Source organism: Armigeres subalbatus, chromosome 2 (genome assembly GCF_024139115.2).
Source record: "Armigeres subalbatus isolate Guangzhou_Male chromosome 2, GZ_Asu_2, whole genome shotgun sequence".
Lineage (NCBI taxonomy): Eukaryota > Metazoa > Arthropoda > Insecta > Diptera > Culicidae > Armigeres > Armigeres subalbatus.
This window is the reverse complement of record NC_085140.1, coordinates 365,681,833-365,705,260: the sequence shown is the minus strand read 5'-3', so window position 1 is coordinate 365,705,260 and position 23,428 is coordinate 365,681,833. Positions and strand designations below refer to the sequence as shown.

General features: G+C 36.5%; 1 protein-coding gene across 5 annotated transcripts in view; it reads left to right on the top strand.

The window, feature by feature from the left end:
• The first annotated feature begins 2,544 nt into the window (after positions 1-2,544).
• LOC134213018 (myosin-9-like) overlaps positions 2,545-23,428 on the top strand; it is a 77,055-nt gene continuing 56,171 nt past the window's right edge. Inside the window, exons 1-9 of one of the 5 annotated variants that reach the window (XM_062691471.1) lie at positions 2,545-3,069; positions 16,180-16,604; positions 16,884-17,124; positions 17,188-17,376; positions 17,451-17,627; positions 19,861-20,148; positions 20,209-20,482; positions 20,546-20,691; positions 20,758-20,841. In XM_062691471.1, coding sequence (XP_062547455.1) covers positions 2,809-3,069; positions 16,180-16,604; positions 16,884-17,124; positions 17,188-17,376; positions 17,451-17,627; positions 19,861-20,148; positions 20,209-20,482; positions 20,546-20,691; positions 20,758-20,841 — 2,085 coding nt within the window. In that variant the 5' untranslated portion in view covers positions 2,545-2,808. The remainder of the gene's footprint in view (positions 3,070-16,179; positions 16,605-16,883; positions 17,125-17,187; positions 17,377-17,450; positions 17,628-19,860; positions 20,149-20,208; positions 20,483-20,545; positions 20,692-20,757; positions 20,842-23,428) is intronic. The other 4 variants (XM_062691466.1, XM_062691467.1, XM_062691470.1 and 1 more) reach the window with 4 other exon arrangements.

Here is a 23,428-nt window from a genome sequence, read left to right as displayed (position 1 = left end):
TGATAGAATTTCTAATTGGATGTAGGAAACGATCTTTTTTTTGTTCATTTCCAATTCTAGCGGCTACTGCTAGAATAGTCAAATCAAAGGTATAAAATATAAACGGAAACGGTTCATGGTTCTAGCGATTGCTGGAACATTAGAATTATAGAGAAAGATACAAATAGGAGAAATGGGACGAGCCTGGGATTGAACCCACAACCACCTGCATATGAGGCAAAAGCGATAGTCATATGAGTACCAAATTGCAAATGCTAATAGAATACTAAGTTGAGTTGGAATGTAGAGCCATAGAAAAAGTAGAAGAAGAATATGTCTAAAGTCCTACTAGATACTAGATGCAAAATAACTAAGGAGGTGTTTGTGTCGAAAAATTTGACTGCGGACTTTCTTGTTGAGGCCTTTAACGGACTTGGGTGATTACATCAAACAATACGAGTTCCAGGATATTTTAGCCAACCTAAAGGCCTGCAATGGCTTGTACATGTGATGATTGAAGTCTTATAAGCTTAACTGGGATGTTGTATCTAACATCATTCATAAGTTAGATCATGGTTTCCCAAACTGTGGGTCCCGACCCCCAGGGATTGTTGGTGGGTCGCGCAGAACAAATATTAATAGCAGCTCGAATGCCGAACCTTTTGATCATTTTTTTCAGGAACATTATTTCAAGTTCAAACCGCATTTTATTTTAAATATCCATCACCACGCTATTTTATTTAAACATTTATGCCTAAAAGCTATCCCCTATATAAAAACGCTAACATTTTGACAAACAATACCATGTTCGTCATTTTTTGCATTTGTAACGTAAATATTATACGTGAATATTTTTTATGTGGAAGACGCCGAAACAGACGACATTCTGATTCAATTAATGCTTAATACTACTTGGTAAAATACTTTTTTTCGTAGGTGGGTCGCGAGACATATAGAATTTTGCTAGGTGGGTCGCATACGCAAAGGTTTGGGAAGCTCTGAGTTAGATTGGATATTCAAAAGTCGTTTTGAAAATTTTCTATTGAAGTGACCTGAGATACATGACGTTTTGAAGAGTGGTAATTCAGTCGGTATCGAGATGTGGAACAGAAGTTCTATGAAAATTGTTCGACTATTATAGAAACATTCAAAAAACAACAGTATGACATCATTTGTTCACGATTCGATATCGAGTCTTAGAACATCAGCTCGTGGAGGGTCCACTGTAGCTTGTAAAAGAATTAAGTGATATCCTACCAGCTCGACGCACCTGCTGAGATGTACAGCGATGCACGGTTGCATCGTTCAGGACTTGGTTGATCGGGTATATCACATGTTCTGAACTCCAGGACGTTTTGGAGACCCTGAAATAGTTTACGTTTCTTCAAAACTCGATCAATTCTTGTCTTATGATTACATAGATATTTTTGGACATATCTTTCAGCTTAGGACCGTTTGTTTGTAGACATATTTCCTGATACATTCGAGGATATGTACTCCAGGACAGTTTGAACGACCTAGAACATCCGAAAAAATATTTCAACGATTTTTCAGTTATATCAGAACGCCAGATAACAATGTAATCCTTCATCCTGAAGTAATAAAGTGCAAAAAACCCGCATCTTGTCACTTTTACTTCAATGCGGTGGTGTCGGTGAAAAGAATCCTCTCTTGTTAGTTACGGCCTTAATACCGCTAGTGCTTGAAATATTATTTATTTATTTTGCTTATTTCATCTGACTGTGTCGTCTACATGAAAATTTAAGAGCTATTTGACCACAAACTAACCAAAGTTATTGTATTTTAAAAGCTAAACCTAAAACAAATAAATAAATTTTCTTGTTGATAAAAACGGAATAATTTTGTTGACGAAATCGGAGCGTGACAAAATCGGAGCGTGATAAAATCGGAACGTGATAAAATCGGAACATACCTGTAAATTTAAAACGCGATGCAGAAAGCGAGGACGAAACCATTAGAGCCCATATTTTATAGGTATACTTGTCACAAGCAATAATAGATCAAAATTATGATGTATTTGATTGAAAATTATTCATATGAAGGGATGTTGAAAGTTTAACTATTGAAACATACAATACATTGTATCTTTTGATTTACATATAAGAAAATGTTTGTACGATTAATGGGTGATCGGTATCATTCTTGTTTGTTTTGAGAGACCTTTTGATCGTTTGAACAATAGAGGTAATCAAGCATGGTTTCCAAACGAAAGTTGATGCGCATTCTCGTTTCTTGTTTAGCATAATTAAATATAGAGAAACAATTCTAACCGATCAGATTCGTTCGAAAGTTTCGGTCGTTCAAACAAGTATATTTAAGGCAAGTATTTTAATCTGTCTATTATATATGGAATGTTTGAAATTTACTACAAAAAAAGCTCGAAAAACCCAAGAAAAAATACGTTAGGCAATACGACAAAGTTATCAACAAGTGACTTGCTGGTGGGGCTTCCTAATCTATTCTATTTGTAGATGATCTGAGTCAGTCAGATCCCCATTCATTCAGTGCTCAGTGTGTAAATCCAATCATTCAATCCAATCCAGGTGGACTCCGTTCACTGCTTTTGGTTTTGGATGCTGCGCGATCGGCGCGATCACCAACACCATCGCGTACGCATGCTTGCTTGCGTTTTCGCCGAGCGAGACGGTCTCGTTGTTCTCGCGTATGCATTCACCGTCGTCGTCGTCGCAACAAGTACCTTGAATGTAAACAAAGTAGCCAGTGGTTTAGTGCTATTTTCTCCATTTTCGTCGCTTCCCAACGAAAGTGCTGTCATATACAGTCGCCTTCTTCGCACTGGAAGGCACGATGGATTCCGGACTCGGTAATTCTTCGGTTGAAGATGTTGCCACGGTTGAAGGTGCTGCCGCTGCTATCCCCGTCGATCCGGAGCACCCAGACGAGGCCGACCAACAACAAGAACACCAGAGGCTGTCAGCAGAGGGGGGAGATTGTGTAAGATGCGGCGAAACTCGGGCACTGGATGTCGGCCTGGTGGAACAACTAAATCTGTTGCTGGAGGGACGCCTTCGGATAGCGGAGGAGCATGGAAATGAAAGTGACTTCAAGGTGAGTACCGACTGAAGCGTGGCATGCGAAGTCCCTTTGCTTTATCCAAGGTCGCTGGAGCACGACGAACCGCAACAGGTGGCACGTGTCGCGTCGTTCGTTCTCATCTTAATGAATTGCGCGAAGGACCTTGAACGGGATGCCATAATAATAACAATTAAAAGAGAGTCCGTATAGAAGTAGATTCGTTTATGAATTGATTCGGTTCTGAATTTAAGAATTAAGTCAAACGCTGGATGAATATACCTACTTTGCATTTTATTATACATATTGAATCATTCCAACATGTATCGTCAGTTGCGAATTGAGATAAGTTAGTCGGACCACCCAGCAGAATAATTCTTATACCTACATAATATAGAAAATCTGCTACAAATTTTAGCATGCCCCAAACATATGTTCATCTGACCATTGTTCTATCGACTTGTATGTACACCTAGATCTTTTTTACGCGATTGAAAGTCATGAACTCTTAAACCGCAATGTTGTCTAATCACCTGAAGCTGGTATAACTTAGGTGGACATTTTAAGACAGCAGATCTAACGGTTTGATCTGCTGCTTCTTAATGCCTGTCTAAGTTAACATAGCCTCAATATAATTTGGTAAATATATATAATGGAATTCTCTCACCAAGTTTCAATTCCATGTCCTGGACGGGAAAGGAGCTTTCTTCAACGCCAGCTAGTCTTAGATTTATGCCTTCAGAGATAGAAAACCAATAGCTCTTCAAGATATGTTCTGGTTTAGAAAGGGGAAAATGCTTCATTCTGAAAAGACTTGATTAATATGAATGCTTATTCTGACTTTTTTATACGCATTGCTTTATGAAGGGTCAAAAATGAAGACTGTGGACTCGTAAGCAGATACACACGCAAAAAAAGTGTTCCTGATTTCGTGAACCAGCAAAAATACACCGTGATTTAATTCATGGATTCGGGAACACCAGTCAGGGCCGGATTTAGCCGGAAGGGGCCCCGGGGCCGACAGCTTGTGGGGGCCCCAAAATGTACAAAAAAGGTTGGTTTTGGTACATAAGATTTGTGGGGGCCCGGGGCCACGCCCCCCCATAAATCCGGCCCTGACACCAGTCACGTTTTCCAGAACGTTCCAGATAACGTGACTGTGCTCCCGAATCCGTGGCTGTTCACGAATTCAAGAAACGCTTTTTTTTTTCGTGCACTTACGCAAAACCCGAAAAAGAGAGTGTCCTTCCAGCAATGTAATCCCACAAACTAACAATAAGATTCGCAATACTTGTTGGGCTTTCAGTGAGAAGTTTTTTTTTCGAAGAAGAGCGCGTGAAATCCATTACAACTGTGAGGTAAAGTACCTATCTACATGGAAGTTCTAGTACAAGTTTCCGCTCGATTCCGGTAGGCCCGGCATACTTCCCAAGTAACAATTAAGGTTGTATCAGAGTTTTATAGCGTTCTTCAAAACCTAATCTCAAAAGCTTCCATGCAGTCCTCGCAGTTTCCACAACCTCCTGTAGATTTCTATAAAACCATGTTACAGCCAGTTGGCCCAGTTTTATTGTAATCATTAAAACCTAATATGCGTTCCAGTTCAGAACCAACGGTTTTATAATATACTTCAAGTCTCACATAAAACATGCAACATAAAACCTCCTCTAGACTTGGTGGTTTTGAAACCACTATATAAATGCTGTGTTGAACTTAATCCTAGAATTGAAAAACACATTAATAAAGCAAAAAAAAAAACCACTATATAACCATGATACAACCACTTCATGACTATGACACAACAACAAATAAGCCGATAATGAAACAGTTGTCAACTCTCAGGTTGATTATTTGTTTATTGTTTGTACTCGAAAAAAAATGCTATTCTTCCTGCAATACATGGATTACATCTTAACCTGTCTAAGAAAGAGCGTGTCAAATTCACTGATTTAATAGTAAAAAAAAACAATATGAGTAATAAACTGAAAATACTGAATACAAACTCTGCAATTAATGTAACAAACTTTTCCCTTCAAAGCAATTTCAAACTTACGATATGCTTCCATTTAAAAAGTAGTTGCCCAAAGTCACAAAAACCAACTTCAATAAACAATTAACTTAAGATTTAGTTGAACATATTAATTCGTAAGAGAAATCTCTACAGTTAGTACTCATTGCATCACCGTCAGCCTTAACGGATAAAACCATAAAGTTTGTTGAGCAGAATTTTAAATTTTCAACCCTCGCATTCCTTCATTAAGCAGCCTCAAAAATTTACATGAGTCGTCATCTTTTACTAAACTACGTCTGTCTTTTCTATATTGGGGTACACTTTACGATTGCAAAAAATCTAAAAACGTCACGAAAATATGATAGACTTTGATCGTTAATATCTCAGCCGTTTCTTGATGGATTTTCAATTTTCTTGGACCATTCAATCAAGGAAGAATCAAGCCAACGCTTCATACCCGATGTACACTTAGATCGTTTCTTACGCGGTTGTTTTTACACGAATCGCTTTTTATGCGATTTTTTTTATTCGAATTTTGGGATTTCCGCGGTTTGTTCAGACATATTTCGGGATTAACGAGGTTTTTACGTTGTTTTAATTTACGCGGCCTATAGCCTCCGCGTGAAAACCGACTCCAGTGTGTTACAATATTTATGTATGATTATTTACTATTGAGAACTTGCTAACAGTTTAGCAATTGGTTTGGGTGAATCAGTCAATCTCATAAGTATATCGTAAGCTTCTTCTTCCATAGCACTACATTCCAACTGGAATTTGTCCTGCTTTTCAACTAATCTATTAGCATTTCTTTAGTTATAAATTGAAAGGGTTGCATGAGTATGTGACAAAGTCAATGGATACACTATGCTCAGGGTATCGAGAATGTTTCCCACCCGAAAACGAAAACGTCAAATTAAAGCAACTTACAGGGCTTTTAGCTGGTGCAGTTCATATCCGCTAATTTACCCGCGCGTTTTCTCTCGATAGCTTGGAAGCGTTTGACTACAGCTTCTCGATGCCAGTATAGGGGCTCGGAATCTTCTTCGCTGCTGCAGTTGATGCGTTCTTGGAAACTTTCTTCGGCTCGTTGATGCTGATTCCTAGGTGTCTGCCAGAGTAAACCCAAAGTCCGACGCAACTCACGTGAAAGAGTAATAATTATTATCAATAAATTATCAAACTTCTTTATCGCGTCGTGTTGCAACGCGTCTACTCTGACTTCATCCATAGGATGACCACCAACCGCCGTTGACAGCCTAGCCCATTGATGATGAGCTTCAGAATTTCTTTAATTAGGTACTTTCTTAAAAGTTTCCACCAATATTTAGCCTATTTGGATTTTGATAATGACTTATAGTAATGCTAGATCTTCAATTGATATTTAATAAAGTTTTATCGCTTTTTTCTCAAATTCCTGCTTTTTTTCAAGTGTTTGTTCAGAAAAGTCTTACGAGCTTCAAATAATTTTCTTAAATTTTATCAGCAACCATTACTGTTTTTACAATAAACATTCTGATAAAATTGCGAAGATTCCAGATTCCGAAGATTGCGAAGATTTCAGATTCCTTCCATATTTTCAGAAACTTTTATGAAGTCTTTTCGAATTTTTGGAATTTCTTGGGAGCTCCCTGCAATTTACACAGATTTCCAGGTACCAGTTTATGGTTCCTTGTCGTTTAATACTGCAATTTGATGTTCAACCTTCCTACCTCTATTTCATAATCTTTTTGAAATTAAATAATGGACAGTTCAGTTAGGAAGGTACGCCTTCGAAAGATTTACCAAAGGTACTGCAACAATATAAGATCTACCGAGTACAGAACAGTAGTTTTAGAAGATTGGTTTACTGAAAATAAAGTCCTAGCTTGTCTTTTACAGCAAAAGACTATTCGATCGTTAGTTTTAATGCGAGAAATTAGAGAAAACATTAGACACATGAACATTTCTTAAATATTTTTTTTTAAATGGCTCTTCAAAGAACCATTTTGTAATTTTTTAAATATTTTTTTCCGTATATCAACGGTTTCGTGCAATACAGGCGCAACTCGAAATCTGAAAATGTTCAGAAACAACGTTAAAAAATACCAATAAAAAAATATTGATAGTATTGATACATCAGGATTACTTTTATGTGTTTCAATGTAAAAAAAACTTGAAAAAATGTATAAATTCGAGGTATCCAGTTTTCCGCGAGCGGTAATGGCCGCCAGCTTGCCTGCGGGTTAGTCTCTGATTTGACATTTCTGGAGGTCAACTGCACCCACCATTCGAGCATTTTGTTCAATGTGGTATATAAGAAGGCTTGAATTCACTGAATCAGCACCTTCTTATATGCAACATTGGTCAGAATGCTCTGAGCGGTGGGTGCAGTTGACCTCCAGACACGTCAAATCAGAGACTGAACCGCAAGCAAGCTGGCGGCCATTACCGCTCGCGGAAAACTGGATACAAATTTAAAAAAAAAAAAACGTCAAATTTTAAAATAAGCATAACTTTTTATGTATTGTGAACTTCGACCTGGGTCTTTGTCAGGAGAAACTTTATACTATTTTCCATGCTTTGCAATCAATATGTCAAAAACGAAGTATTTTGAGTTGTGCCAGTATTTTCCTGCCACATAGCTTCTAGAGTGCAAACAATATCTCAAAAGCTTTTCGGACAAAACAGCAGTTAGAACTTGAAGTTTTTTACAGCGAGTCATGAGTCTGTTAGAATGTTAGAATTCAATGATTACTTAAACATAATGTTGTACATTTTATATATGTACCAAGAAACTATTATCTTAATTCAAATAAAATACAAATTTCCGGGAAAATTTTGAAAAGCCTACCGGGAAAACTGGGAAAAACCCGGGAATTTATTTTGTCGAATAGAGTGGTCACCCTGATATAAGCATGCAACGTGCTTTAAAAAGCTAGAAAAGGAAATGCCGTCCAACCTTATTTACGAAGAGCGTATAATAGAAATTGTGTTTGTACTGATTCTATTCTTTCTTCATGTGTGGTTGAATAAGGCGACCATACAATGCTACAATATTCCAGTATAGATCGTACATATGAAATATGTAGTGTTTTGATTGTGTAGGGATCCTGAAAGTTGAAGCATAAACGCTTGATAAAGCCTAGGATATTATTCGCTTTGTGAATCATTGTGTTATAGTGATCAACAAGAGTTAGTTTTGAATCTAAAATCACTCCTAAATTCTTAACTCTTTCGTGTCTTTCTACAGTATGTCTTGTACAGTATGTATGTGTTATTCTTTAGTATCAATAGGCGTTTTCTGCACCATGTATAGAACATGTGTATTTCATTCTGGAATATGTTAAAGTCGTCTTCATTTTTTATTTTCATAAATAGCTTTATGTCGTCGGCATTAATTAACATCTTTATATTTTTGAGAATGAAGTAATGTCATTTACATATAATATAAATAAAAGAGGGCCAAGATGGAAGCCTTGTGGAATTCCTGAAGTGACTTGAATGGGATTGGATTTCTTTCCGTTAAATTTTATTATTTGTTGGCGGTCTGTGAGATAAGATTCAAGCCATCTAGGAGTCCTGGATCAATTCCAATTTTGTGCAATTTGAAGTAACATTGGAATGTCAATGCGATCAAACACCTTGCTAAAGTCAGTGTATAGAGCTTCCACGTAGTTACCATTATCCATCGCATAAAAGAGAATAATCAATGAATTCTATTAAATCTGTAGCGGTAGAGTGACCTTTGAAAAATCCATGCTACTTATTCGTAATTCTGTTTTTATGTTGTGTAAATAATTTTTCATTGATAATAAATTCAAAAAGTTTGGGAATGCAAGAGATAATGGCTATTCCACGGTAATTACGAATGCCAGATTTTTTGCCTGATTTGAAGATGGGCACGAGATAGGAGCTTTTCCATACCCTGGGAAAATTTCAATGACAATCTAAAAAGCCAAAACAAAGCCGTCAGCTCTTTAGCCAGACTCTTCATAAATATCGGTGGAATACCGTCAGGACCAGGGCCTTTAGATGCATCTATTTAAGTTTTTTAAAGCGTTTAGAATATCGTTTACCATGATCTGATTAACATCGATATCCCTAGCGAATTCTGGGATAGGCGCATAAAAATCAAGGTCGCAATCTTGTCCCGAAAAGGTGGTGTATATTTCTTGAAAGAAATCTCCTCAAAGATAATAGATATCTTCCGAGCAATTACCGACGCGTTCATCTAAATACATAGATGATGGAAAACTGTCTGATTTTAATTTTGATTTGGATTTGATTTTGAGACCGGCCAGATACAAATGCATTTTTGTTTTGTAGTTGTCATTAGGTCTTGCATAGCCCAGTGATAAGACGTATGGTAAAGCAGATCATACTGAAGGTGGCTGAATTCGTATCTCGATATTACGGTATGGATAGTTTTAGAATAGAAAATTTCACGACTTTCTGGAGTACACCAAGGTTTTTTTACGCGATTAGAATTAATTAATTTCTCGGTTAACCTGAACCACCCTGAACTTTCACAGCTTTTTAAATACCCCCTTTTTGATTTTTTGTGATTTTTTTCGTGGGGTTAGCTCATTGTTTCATTGACGCTGGAGGTTTTAAACGACTAAAACCAAACCGTGTAAAAAAAATCTGGGTGTATAGAAATCGTACAACTGTGGTGCTTAGTAAATACTAACCTACGATGCGGTTATGCTCCGCTCCAGTCGTGATATATGATTTTAATAACTGCTGGACAATAGATAAGGTGCCTTGGCCGTTTTCTAAACAAAATAGTCGAATTTGACGGCCTGGTTCTCAGTACCGTCAAGCAAGGCTTCTTTTGACAAACCAGAGCCATTTGAACATTTTAAAACAAAAAATATGACGTAAATTACTGTCAAATTTATATTACAGTCAAACCTGCATGTGTGGATATTGAAGAGATCGTTGACTCATGGAAATATCGAGAAGTGGAATAGAATATTCTTGAGAATATTACCTAATGAGTAGGGCACCCATGAAACACATTATCAACACGAGTGCCAGCCGGATGACCCAAGTTCTGTCTTAAATAGTTGGGAGATTGTTCCTCCATCACTCCTGCTCCTTTTCTTTATATTTTATTTTTCCAAACTAAAACCAACGTGATTATACTCATCTCAAACTGCACGTACCTCTATCATGTCAATAAGCTTTGGTTCTTGGCAATCACCAGAACCAGTAAACGGACTTCAACCGTTTTCCTTCGAAAATATACTTCCCATGATCGCATATTTGTAACATTTGAATTTCGGATGATTTTGTAAATCGCAACCTCAACCTCAATCATTTCCAATTAACCACAGATAAGCAAGGTAAAGCCTATTTTTTTTTTTGTTGTGAGATGCAGTAAATTGAGCTTTTTGAACGTTTAGCAGACTTTTGACAAAATGAACAAAAATGCGAGTGTTAACATGCGATCATGGGCAGTATAACTCATCTCAATTTTTTACAAACTATTACGGACTCTATCATATCAATTCCAAACTGCCTGAACATCTCTCATGTCTATTAACACAGCCGTTTCTATTCCTTTAAATAGCTCTTCTTCAATAAATAGGTACCGTAGCGGCTGATAGAGCCGGTAGCGGACAATACGCCGCTGCACTATTGGTGAGTTGCTTCATGTCTTTGGCCTTCCAATTTCCTTGGAATACAATGAAGCTCGGACTACTTATAATCCTTTAACAGTTTTCGAAACATTTTTACGTTCCTTCTTGTTTTGTTGGCGTGTTTGAAATAACTGAACATGTGGGAGTAAAACTGTGTGGGCGGCAATTTTCTGAATATTCTAAGGATTCATTTACATAAGGAAATATTTTTCCCGGTTTTTAGTGACCACCCTTCTTCTTCTTCTTATTGGCATTACATCCCCACACTGGGACAGAACCGCCTCGCAGCTTAGTGTTCATTAAGCACTTCCACAGTTATTAACTGCGAGGTTTCTAAGCCAGGTTACCATTTTTGCATTCGTATATCATGAGGCTAGCACGATGATACTTTTATGCCCAGGGAAGTCGAGACAATTTCCAATCCGAAAATTGCCTAGACCGGCACCGGGAATCGAACCGAGCCACCCTCAGCATGGTCTTGCTTTGTATCCGCGCGTCTTACCGCACAGCTAAGGAGGGTGACCGCCCGTTATCTTCTATTATCTCACAAGTTTAATACCCGGAAACTGAACTGTTTCTACCCCTTATGGGTTAGAAGCAGTGAACGAAACGCTCGAGCCTACCGGTCAGTGGTTGGCAAGATCCGTTGTGATAAAGGGATAATCATAAGGCACGGATAACCTGGAATAAGTTTTCCACGAGTCCAGTTTGCCTTAATTGAACTCATCATGATGAAAATTTAAACCAGCAGTGTAAACGTAGGTATTGCATAGTATTATACAACGTAGATCGGTCACGACCTGAGGATGCGTTGAGTATAACAAGAATAACAAGAAACACAACAAATCAAAATTCTTTGTAATTGGTGACTTCAATGCCAAACAACGTTCATGGAATAATTCTCAAAGCAATTCCAACGGCAAAATTTTATTTGAAGATTGTTCTGCGGGATATTATACTATTCAATATCCCAATGGCCCTACTTGTTTTTTTCCAGTCGAAATCCTTCTACAATTGATTTAGTTTTAACGGATTCAAGTCAGCTGTGTGGCCAATTGGTAACTCATGCTGACTTTGACTCTGATCACCTTCCTGTGACATTTGAAATCTCACAAGAAGCCACTTATAATCCAATCAGCTCTACTTTTAATTATCATAGAGCTGATTGGGATTTATATAAAACATATATCGATAGGAATTTTGATGTTAATATTCCTTTGGATACCAAAAGTGATATTGACAATGCGCTCGTATCTTTGACAAATTTAATTGTCGAAGCCAGAGGCATTGCAATTCCTAAATGTGAAATTAAATTCAACTCCATTATTATTGACGACGATCTTCAGCTTAAAAATGTGAGGCGAAGGCAATACCAAAGAACTCGCGATCCCGCGTTGAAAGTTATTTGGCGAGATTTGCAAAATGAAATTAAAAAACGTTTCGCTATTCTGAGAAATACCAACTTTGAGAATAATGTCTCGAAGCTGGATCCCAGTACGAAACCCTTTTGGAAATTAACGAAAATTCTTAAAAAACCTCAAAAGCCAATTCCAGCACTTAAAGAGGAAAATAAAATTTTATTAACAAATGGCGAAAAGGCTCAAAAACTTGCTCAGCAGTTCGAGAGTACCCATAATTTTAGTCTAGGTCTCACTAGTCCAATTGAGGATCAGGTTACACGGAGCTTCGAAGACATTCTCAACCAAGATAATGTTTTTGACCCTTCGTTGGGAACTAATTTGGATGAAGTGAGATCTATTACTAGAAAATTTAAAAATATGAAAGCCCGGGTGATGATGGTATTTTCTACATACTTATCAAAAAACTTCCTGAGAGCTCTTTATCCTTTTTGGTTAATTTATTTAACAAATGTTTTCAATTGGCATACTTCCCAGATAAATGGAAAAACGCCAAAGTTGTTCCAATTTTGAAGCCGGACAAAAATCCAGCTGAGGCTTCTAGTTATCGCCCAATCAGTTTGCTTTCTTCAATAAGCAAACTGTTTGAAAAGATTATTTTATATAGAATGATGGTTCATATTAATGACAATTCTATTTTTGCTGATGAGAAATTTGGTTTTCGCCATGGGCATTCAACCACTCATCAGTTATTAAGAGTTACGAACTTAATTCGGCTCAACAAATCTGAAGGATATTCGACTGGAGTTGCTCTTCTTGATATAGAGAAAGCATTTGACAGTGTTTGGCATGAAGGTTTGATTGTAAAATTGATGAATTTTAATTTTCCTCTGTACATTATTAAACTGATCCAAAATTATTTATCAGATCGCTCACTGCAGGTAAACTATCAGAATTCTAAATCAGATAGATTACCTGTAAGAGCTGGTGTTCCCCAAGGCAGCATACTGGGGCCCATTTTGTATAACATTTTTACTTCTGACTTACCTGATTTACCACCAGGGTGTCAAAAATCTGTGTTTGTAGATGACACAGGTCTCTCAGCCAAAGGGAGTAGCCTTCGTGTCATTTGTAGTAGATTGCAAAATAGTTTGGATATTTTCTCCACTTGCTTGCAAAAATGGAAAATTTCCCCGAATGCTTCCAAAACTCAGCTTATAATTTTCCCACATTAGCCGAAAGCTTCTTATTGGAAACCATTTAGTAGACATATTGTCACTATGAATGGGTTTTCAATTAATTGGTCTATGAAGCTAAATATTTAGGACTTCTGCTAGATCAAAAATTAACTTTTAAAAATCACATTGAAGGCCTTCAAGCCAAATGTAACAAATATATTAAGTGTCTATATCCACTTATAAACAGAAAATCAAAACTTTGTCTTAAGAACAAACTTTTGACTTACAAACAAATTTTTAGACCTGCCATGTTGTATGCTGTGCCAATATGGACTAGTTGCTGCAATACCAGAAAGAAGGCACTTCAGAGGATTCAAAATAAAATTCTGAAAATGATTCTGAAGTTGCCTCCGTGGTATAGTACCAATGAACTTCATAAAATTTCTAATATTGAGACATTGCAACAAATGTCCAACAAAATAATTTCCAATTTTAGACAAAAATCGTTGCAATCTTCTATTGCAACGATTAACTCCTTGTACCATTAGTATAAAATAGGTTAAGATTAGTTTAAGTTGAAAACATTGGAATTCCTGCGTGGTTCAATTCAACCAGAGGAAAAATTCTAACTGCCAGAGGCAATTGAAATGTATTAATAATAACTAAAACTATAACATAGCAAATAAGGATGATAGTGTTAAGAAAACACGGAACACCTAGTCTAAGAGATGAATGCATGTATTAGATAATTAGCAAATAAAATTAGTTAAAAAAAAAAAAATATATATATATATATATATATATATATATATATATAATAATAATAATAATAATAATAATAATAATAACAAGAAACAATTCGATGAATTGCCGATGGATGCATCTCATGTTTGTGGGATTCCCTACAAACATGCCCAAATAACAATCTCAATGCTTCGAAGATTTATGCTAGTTTTATAGAGGTTTTATTACGGCATGTAAAAATGCTTAAAGTTTTATTTTGGTTTTATTCAGTTGTCATTTAATTAGATCCGCAAGAGTACTTGAGAACTACGTTTTGAATTCCAATATAAAACCACAGCTCTTTAGGTTTTATAATGCTCCTGTGTTCCTCCTCAGAGCTAAAAAATGGAACTGACATAAAGCCAGCAGTTAAGTTATATGTTGGTTTTGTTCAAGACTTATAAAAGCTGCCAAGCTTCGTAGAGTCCTGTATAAAACCTACATATAACCTTTACTCCTGAAGAAGACCTGCTTAGGAATACGAAGCTTGAAACTACTACTATGGATAGAAACTAAATTTTCAGCACAAATTGTTTGACCCACGGAAGTCTTTTCATTTCGCTTTCAGTCGAAAATGAAAAAAAAACATTAGCAGTTTTTTCTATGTCGTGAATTATGTAGGGAGACTGTTCCGATCTCCATCTCACTCACTGAAAATACATTCATCTTATCGGGAGGTAAAAAAATACGGTACCAATTTCTTCGCTTCTTTTTGTCAACATGCGAACTGACTGAAAAAAATCACAAATCAAATACCTTTCCATTGCTCTGGTTTCAATGCGATGAACATCGGAACCATGAGTTGAAATCCAGGAGCAGTTCCCTTATATATTTAAGTCGTTGAAAAAACTGTTCAAACAGCATTTGCTCATGAGGGGTATGAAAATATGTATTTAATCCATACATGCTTTACCAATTTAACACGAGTAAAACACTTTATGGTACAAAATATACCATTTAACAATTGCCACTATATGCTTTTTAATTGAAATACTTATTTTTAAAAGTACTAGCATTCGATGCCGAGGGCAGAAAAAGTTTGTTTATGATTTTTTTATATCAGTCTACATTGTCATGTTGTCATTATATATAAAACTACCAAGCTTTAGGTTTAATCAAGATAAAACTTGCTAGTCGTAACATGGTCTTGAAAAAGGCCAAGATAAAACCTCTAGGTGTTTGAAATGCCCAGATAGGGCCAGTTCAGGAGTGATGGTTATAAAGAGGCATTTTTATGCAATCAAAGTTTTATTCGAAAAATGTCGCCGATATGAAAAAAAATAATGAATTTCATAATCGAAATATCATGCAAATTTCTGTTTCACCTTTTAAACGGTAAAATTGGACATGCTAATAAGTTTTAGGAACAATGCTTTGATTATTTGATCAACCAAAGTGGTTATTCATTGAAATTATTGTCAAAGTAATTAACTAAGGCAATTAATTAAACTTGAAAAATTCTAAATAATAATAAATTAACGAAGCGCATTGTTAAAATACTGATTATTTATCATGGTTTCACCATGAAAAATCCCTGGCATGCCTTCAAACATGCATAGAACACTCAAAGCCAGATATGAACCTTTATTGAACTGGCTGATAATAATTATTTTATTTTTGTTGTTGACATGTAATCCATGTATTGCAGGAAGAAAAGCATATTTTTTTCGAGTACAAACAATAAACAAATAATCAACCTGAGAGTTGACAACTGTTTCATTATCGGCTTATTTGTTGTTGTATCATAGTCATGAAGTGGTTGTATCATGGTTATATAGTGGTTCTCAAAACCACCAAGTCTAGAGGAGGTTTTATGTTGCATGTTTTATGTGAGACTTGAAGTATATTATAAAACCGTTGGTTCTGAACTGGAACGCATATTAGGTTTTAATGATTGCAATAAAACTGGGCCAACTGGCTGTAACATGGTTTTATAGAAATCTACAGGAGGTTGTGGAAACTGCGAGGACTGCATGGAAGGTTTTGAGATTAGGTTTTGAAGAACGCTATAAAACTCTGATACAACCTTAATTGTTACTTGGGATGGGAGAATTACTTATGCGTTCACCGGCAGTACAGATACCATGGGAAAGAAAGGGTCAACAAATTGTACCCAAACTATAGCGACGCGCATGGTTTATGTCATTTAGTTAAGCTTTTAACTCACGATTGTTGTCCATCTACAATTTCAGATAAAACTCTATGAGGACTGGGTCAAGCAGCTAAGGTTGTTCAACCTGGATTTGGTAGCGACTATCAACGAACTGCAAGAAACGTGTAAAGATCGTATTGTTTTGATGAGGGCAATGTACAAGAAAAATTTGGCACGACTTGGACCACAAGCGCTACAACGAATAGAAAACGATAGGGACAGCCTTGTGGAGGTAATACGAAGAGCAAGCACCACCGGAAGGTGGGATATGAGCGGTATTAAACTTAATGACATTAGCTTGGATCAACTTTTTGGCGAAAAGGCTGTAACTGGCGACTCGGTTCCAAATGATGGTGCCGCTACAAATGGGCCTACGATTTCCGTAAATTTGGAAGTGTCTTCCAATTGTCAGCTTGAAAACCCTCAGATCGAAGATTTGCAGAAACAACTCGAGGCAAAAGAAAGGTAAAGAAGTATGAATTTAAGTAATTCAGGAATACATTTCCTGCCCATCAAATCATATGAGACAGTTGCGATTTTATATGAAGTTTAGAAACTATTAGAGTTGGCTAATTAGCTTTGGGCCAAGAACCACAACATAAAAGACAAAACAAATTGTTTGGTATGCTAATTGGGATAATATTTATATGTACCTACATATATTTCATTACTTTCTAAATTGAAACAAATTGGAACAAATTTGCAACAATTTCTAACTTTTTTTATATGTTTTAACACTTGCAGACAAATAAAGTATCTAGAAAAGATACTGCAACAACAAATACCAAATATTAGTAGAGATTCGGATGAAACTGATTTGGACTTCCGTTCAGGATCAATGGACCCACCATTGCTTCAAGAACTAAAGCAAACAATAGAACAAAAGAATCAAGAATTACGTAACCAGTCAAGTCAAATACATGATCTGCGTGAGGAAAACAAAAGCCTTAGAAGTAAAATTGAAGAAATGGACCTTTCATCGCAGGTATGAAGTAGTGCACAAAATAATATTTAAAAACTCTATCTTGTTTATCCTTTTCAAACGTAGTTTGATTCTGATATGTCGGTATCGATGATCGAGTTCAAAGCGGAAGACACGGATACAATGAATAGTAAACTAATGCAGCTACTGCAAAATCAGTCACGCTTGAAATCCGAGCAACTAGAAACCCTTGCCAGACAGAATGAAGAGCTTCGTAAGGAAATCGGTGACCTGAAAGGCAAATTCAAACAACAGGTAAGTCACCTGGCTATACCCGTTCAAAAATTCGTTCACCCGTTTCACCTGTTCTATATGTACGGCATACGCAGTCAAACCGCGATAACGAGTCACTGATCAATGAAATTAAAGACCATTATGACAGAAATTGTCAGCTGCAGAAAAAGCTCAATGACGCTGAGCGGTTACTGCGGGAGGCCAACTCCGCGGTAACCCATCGGAAGAAAGTGATTCATGCTCTAAGACAGGACAATGTCGAGTTAAAGAAGGTATCATCAAGAATGTTATTTGTTAATCGTTTTTGGTGTCGGTTGTGTATTTGTAGTATTTACTAAAATTCGTTGGTTTCTCCATGGCTGATAGTTCTATGCTCTTTGTAGCTACTGGAATACTCGACGATGTTTTTCAATAAACACAATAGAGAAAATACTGGCAGTGAAACAAGTCGAAAAGAAAGCGATTTGGATTCCTCTGGTACTCAAAAACGAACTAAGAAACATTATTTTAAGAAAGAAGTAATCGGTGATGGGAGTAGCGTTAAATAGGGGATCAAATAATGGTGGTTCAACAGCTTTGAAGTTTGCTTTGAAGATGGACATGCACGTGGCAAAGCCTTCTCCCAACCGTGCGTCAATGCCCAACTCCGATAAATAGCAGAAGCATCAGTATAGACAGCATGTATCGGCCAGATCTACGACTGATAAGAAGTCATATTTGTATTAAGTTTTTTTGTTCTCTTTATTTTTGAAATAAAACGTTTTTATTCATTAAATTCAGAAAACTTATATCTTTTGGAAGAATATACGCAATGGTTTGAAACTGATGGTGAGCGAGTTTTAACTCGAATCCCGGGATTCGATCTAAAACGGATTTGAAAATCTGATGGTGGCCAAAAAGCAGTAGGCCTTAACGTCATGCAAAATCGGAATTCTGTGTTCAGTTTTCATCGAAAAATATCAACAAATTTAAGATACATATATTTCTAGGGATTGGGTTCGATTCCCGGTCTGATCTATAAAATTTTCGAGTTGGAAATTTTCGTACTAGCCTCATGATATACAAATACAAAAATGGTAACTCGGCTTAGAAACCTCGCAGTTAACAACTGTGGAAGTGCTTAATGAGCGCTGCCAGGCGGCAATGTTCTAGAATTGAAAATAAAGAATAATGAAGGAGAAGAAAAAAAAAACAAAGGAAAAGAAAAAAGAATAAGAACGAGGGAAAAAAAGAGAGAAAGAAAGAAAAAGGAAGAAGAAAGAAGGAACATGAAACTTGATATAAGAAAGAAGGAAGCAGAAAGTAGTAGTACGGAAGAAGGGAGAGGATGAAAGATGAAAAAAAACAATAAGTAAGCAAGAAGGAAGGAAAAACATAGAAGACGAAGAAAAAAAAGGAAGAATGTAGATGGAAGACGAAAGAAGAAAAATGAAAGAATGAAGAAGGAACAGGGAAGAAAGAAAATGCAAAAGGAGAAAATAGAAGGAAGAAAGAGGGTAGAAGAAGAAAAAAGTAAGAAAAAAAGAAGGAAAGAGAAAAAAAAGGAAGAAGAAAAAAAGAAGAAAGGAGACAAAAAGGAAGAAGAAAACAAGAAGAAAAAAGAAGGAACAGGCAAGAAGAAAGATAGAATGAAGATGGTAGATGGAAGAATGAAGAAGGAGCAGGCAAGAAAAAAAGGAACAAGGTAGAAAGAAGAAAGAATAAAAAAGAAAAAGGAAGAAGAAAACGGGATAAAAAAAGGATGAAAGAACAAGGAACAAGGAAGGAGGTAGAAGAAAGAAAGAATAAGATAGAAGGAAGAAGGTATAAAGAAAGAAGAATGTTTTAAGTAGGAAGAAGGGAGACGAAGTAAGGAGAAGAATGAAGGAAGAAGGAAGAATAGAAAAGGAAGAAGGTAGAAGGATGAAGGAAGAATGAAAAAGGACAAATGAAGATGAAAGAGGTAAGAATAAAGAAAGAAGAATAAAAAACTAATAAGAAAAAAGAATTAAGATAGAAGAAAGACAAAAGGTAGAGGTTGGAAGAAGGAAGCCAGAAAAAGGATGATAGAGCAAAAAATATGGAAAAAGAAAGAAGAAAGTAGGGAGAAGGAAGGAAGAAGGAGGAACAAAGAAGAAGGAAAAATGTAAAAGGAAGAAGGACGAAGAAAGGCGGAAAAAGATAGAAGAAAGAGAAATAAAGGAATAGAAAAAAGAAGGATAAAGCAAGGATAAAAGAAGGAACAAAGAAGCAGGAAGAAAGACAAGGGAAGAAGAAAGAAGGAAAAAGGAAGACGAATGAAGGAAGAATAAGAAGGATGGCAGAAGAAAAAAGAATAAAAAATATTGAAGTAATCTGTCGTGTTCAGCCTTGTGAATTTTCAGCCTTATGTGGAAGTCCCTATACATAATAGTATTCTGCATGAATTGTTAATATGTTTGCATATGTTTGCTTTCGTCGTATATGTACTTCCCGTTTGATTTATTGTTCCATATATATCTGGCTCAATCGAAACTCTTTTTACAGTCCCTCACAATACCATCGAACCCAGCACTGCCTCGATCGGTTTCGAATCCCAACATGGATTCCGTATCGATATGTTCATCCGAGTCAAGTACCTCATTCGGAAGTGCAAATTCTGACTCATCATCATCGACCGTACTGTTACCTTCAAGTTATTTCGAATCGAAGGATATGGATCAAATGGTAAAAGGCCTTCAAGCAGAATTTCAGGAAACCAAACAAGCTCAGGAGGACATAATTGCCGAGCAGCGCGCCCGGTTGGAAGCAAGTGATGCTGAATTGAAAGTTTTGGTACGCTAATTGTTAAAAATAAACACAATCGTTTATATAGAACTTTTTAACTAATTTTAGCGCAAGGATTACGAGAACAACGAGCGTAAGTTGTTCCATATCCGAACGGAGATGAGAAGACTGCTTGCCGAAGTGAATGAACACTTCAAAAATCAAATAACACTACCACGCAGCATAGAGGAATTTCTTTCCCAACCTGATGTACAAGATGTCAAACACGTCATTGATTTGCTTAAGCAATACCTGGATCTTATCATGAAAAGGCACATCGCTGTTACGAAGGATCGTCAAGAATTGTGTCAGGCAGTCGATGATGCAAAACGGAAATTTATTGGTTAAGTCAAGATTCAAGTAGCAGAAAAATAAAATTCACTTTACCGTGCCATTTTTGTTTCAGATCTACAGCACGAAAAAGAACAGTGTGAGTATCGCAACGAGATACTCATGTGCGAGATTAGTGCGATAAACAATCAGGCATCCATCGATACCGACGAGAAAGAGACTTCCATCGACTCCGACATCCTCTCAGTGGACAATGACATTGTGAGTCATCAGGCAAAAGGACCAATCGAAACAAGTCTTGATACCTTTTTTTGTTTTGTTTACCAGATACAGGCCAATGAGACCCTTACTGCCCAACGGATACGAATGCGAACTGTTCTGCGTGATATTTCAGCGGAAATTGCTTCTCTGGTATGGTTGTTTATTCTTAGGTTCAAAGTAGTTGCTCGAGTAGACTCTGTTTATCCCAAATTTATCGCAAGCGTAAACTATCTGTTGGATTCTAATAGGTTTGTAAATAAACGTTATTTTGTGCGGCTGACTACGAACAAGAAGTGATGCACGTTTCAATAGTGGTGTTAGAACGTGCCCCCCATTGAGGGGATCATGCAGACAGTGAGCGCGTGCTCAGGACGCGACGCGAGATCTAACCCACATTAAGCGGCAGTCGTCTGTTTTAAGTACCTATATGACGGTGTCTAAAAATATCTTCTTCGAATCGCAGGGTGCATGTAAGGCGCAACAGAGAGTAAAGTATTTTCTCCATGCCAGGTCAATTCTGTGGCATGCAACATAAGGTACATACTCGCGAGGTTGATTTCTATTTTTGGACGATTTTTTGCTCACTTTACAATCTTCTTGCGTAGATCATTCTGTTCTAGAATGCATCTACATGATATTCTTCCTCTTAAACCAAATGGACTTTCTATTATTGCATCCAAAACTAGAACTATTGCGTATGTATTTTCAAGGAAGCCTTTATTGCATTCACCACTTTCATATTCAAAACTTCCTACCTTGTCGTAAAAAACGACCGGTTTAAAAATTCTTGCAATGGTCGAATCCAGTAGCGTAGCCAGAAAATTGGTCTGGGGGGGTTTTCTGAACTTTTTTTTAATTCGAGAAGGTTCCAAAAAAAATTTCTTCCAAAAATTTTGTCTCTGTGGGGGGGCTATGTCCACCCCCTCCCCCCTTGGCTACGCCACTGGTCGAATCTTCTGATTCTTCTATGTCAAATATGAATCGCAACAAAGTTGCAGTAAGCGTTTGATTTGTTTTATAATGCCAGATGATTTAAACTGGTACTCCACTCCACTGACTACTACAAATTAAGGAAAAAGTGCAATGAAATGTTGGACACGAATCACATAAGCACAAACTCACAATTGATATCATATCTCCTGAAAGCATGTCGTCATAATTTTAAACATTAAAACATAAACGCTAAGCTATTTTTAAATGTTCTCACTTATAACTTAGGGAAATAGCGAAGCGTCCGGTTTCACCTAAACGAGTAGTGTATTCACGTTTTCATATTTGGCGTGCATTCAAATAAACTTCCTGTATGTATCTGTACTTGAGTTGTTTGCTTGCAGCATATTTTCATATTTTGAAAATTGTCATTCGTTCAAAGTGGCTATACATATCCATCAATTACGCTCATCACATGTGAGCGGTGTGTTCTTGAGGCGCCTTGTGCTGCATACAGCAAAGATTAAACTGTTATTTTTACGAGTATCGTGAAGATTTAAACTATCCTTTGGATACTACAAAGTATAAATCTTATATTTTTTCTGGTAACTTGACTTTTTTATTCTTTCTTCATCAGTATTTATTTTTTCTTCTTTGTTGTGTCTCCTTTCTTCTTTCTTCCTGTTTCGTATTGCCTTGTTCCTTCTTACTTTTCCTTTTTTCCTTATTATTTCTTCTTTATTCCTTTTTACTTTTTGTTATAGCTTATTACTTTTTTCTTACTTCCATCATGCTTTTTCTTTTTTCCTCCTGTCTTAGATCTGTCTTCCTTCAATCTTCTTCCTTGTTCCTTTTTTTTTTCTTTTCTGTTTTCTTTGTCCTTCTTCTTTCCCTGCTATTTTTCTCCTTTGTTTCCGCTTTCTTCCTTCTTCTTTCTATCTTCCTTCTTCGTTCTTCCTTCTTTCTATCTTGTCCCTTGTTTGTTCATCCTTCTTTCTTCCTGCTTTATTCTTCCTTTTTTATCCTTTCTACTTTCTTTATTCTTCCTTCTATCTGCTTCCTTTTCATTCTCTCTTCTTCAAGTTCCCTATTCTTTCTTCTTTCTTTGTTCATCTATCTTTCTTCTTCCTTCTTTATTCCTTCTTCCATTTTACTTCTTCTTTTCTTTTATCTTCCTTATTTCTTCTTTCTTCCTTTTTCATGTTTCTTTCTTCCTTCTTCTTCCCTCTTACTTCTTTTTTTTTTCCTACTCGTCTTAAGACGAGTTCGTACAATTCCATTCAATTCCACCACTTGATTGTATCTTTGACAGATACGTATTTCAACCCTAACAGTAAGGCCGTGTTCAGTGTCTCGTACTTGACTCGACTTGCTCGATTTCTTTCTTCTCCCTTTTTCATTATTTCTTCTGCCTTCTTATTTCTTCTTCCGTCTATCCTATTCATTATTTCTGCTCCTTTTTCCTTCTTACTTCTAACTTCCTTATTCTTTCTTTCTTCTTTTTTCGTTATTTTTGTTCTATATTCTTTAATCTTTCCTCCTTGTTCATTATTCTTTATTTTCTTCTTCTCTTCTCTTCTCTCTTCTATATATAAAAATGAATTTACATTTCCTTTGAGGCAATATAACTCACGAACCGGATGACCGAATTGATAGATTTAATTCGATTCGTCTTGTGCTCTGCTGTGTTTGTTTATATATATATATATAAAGAAATAGTAAGTTTCAAGGGGAATGTTGGAAAGTTCTAAAAATATCACATTGGAGCAAGTTGTGAGGCAACCCAATACGACCGCGCCAAAAATGA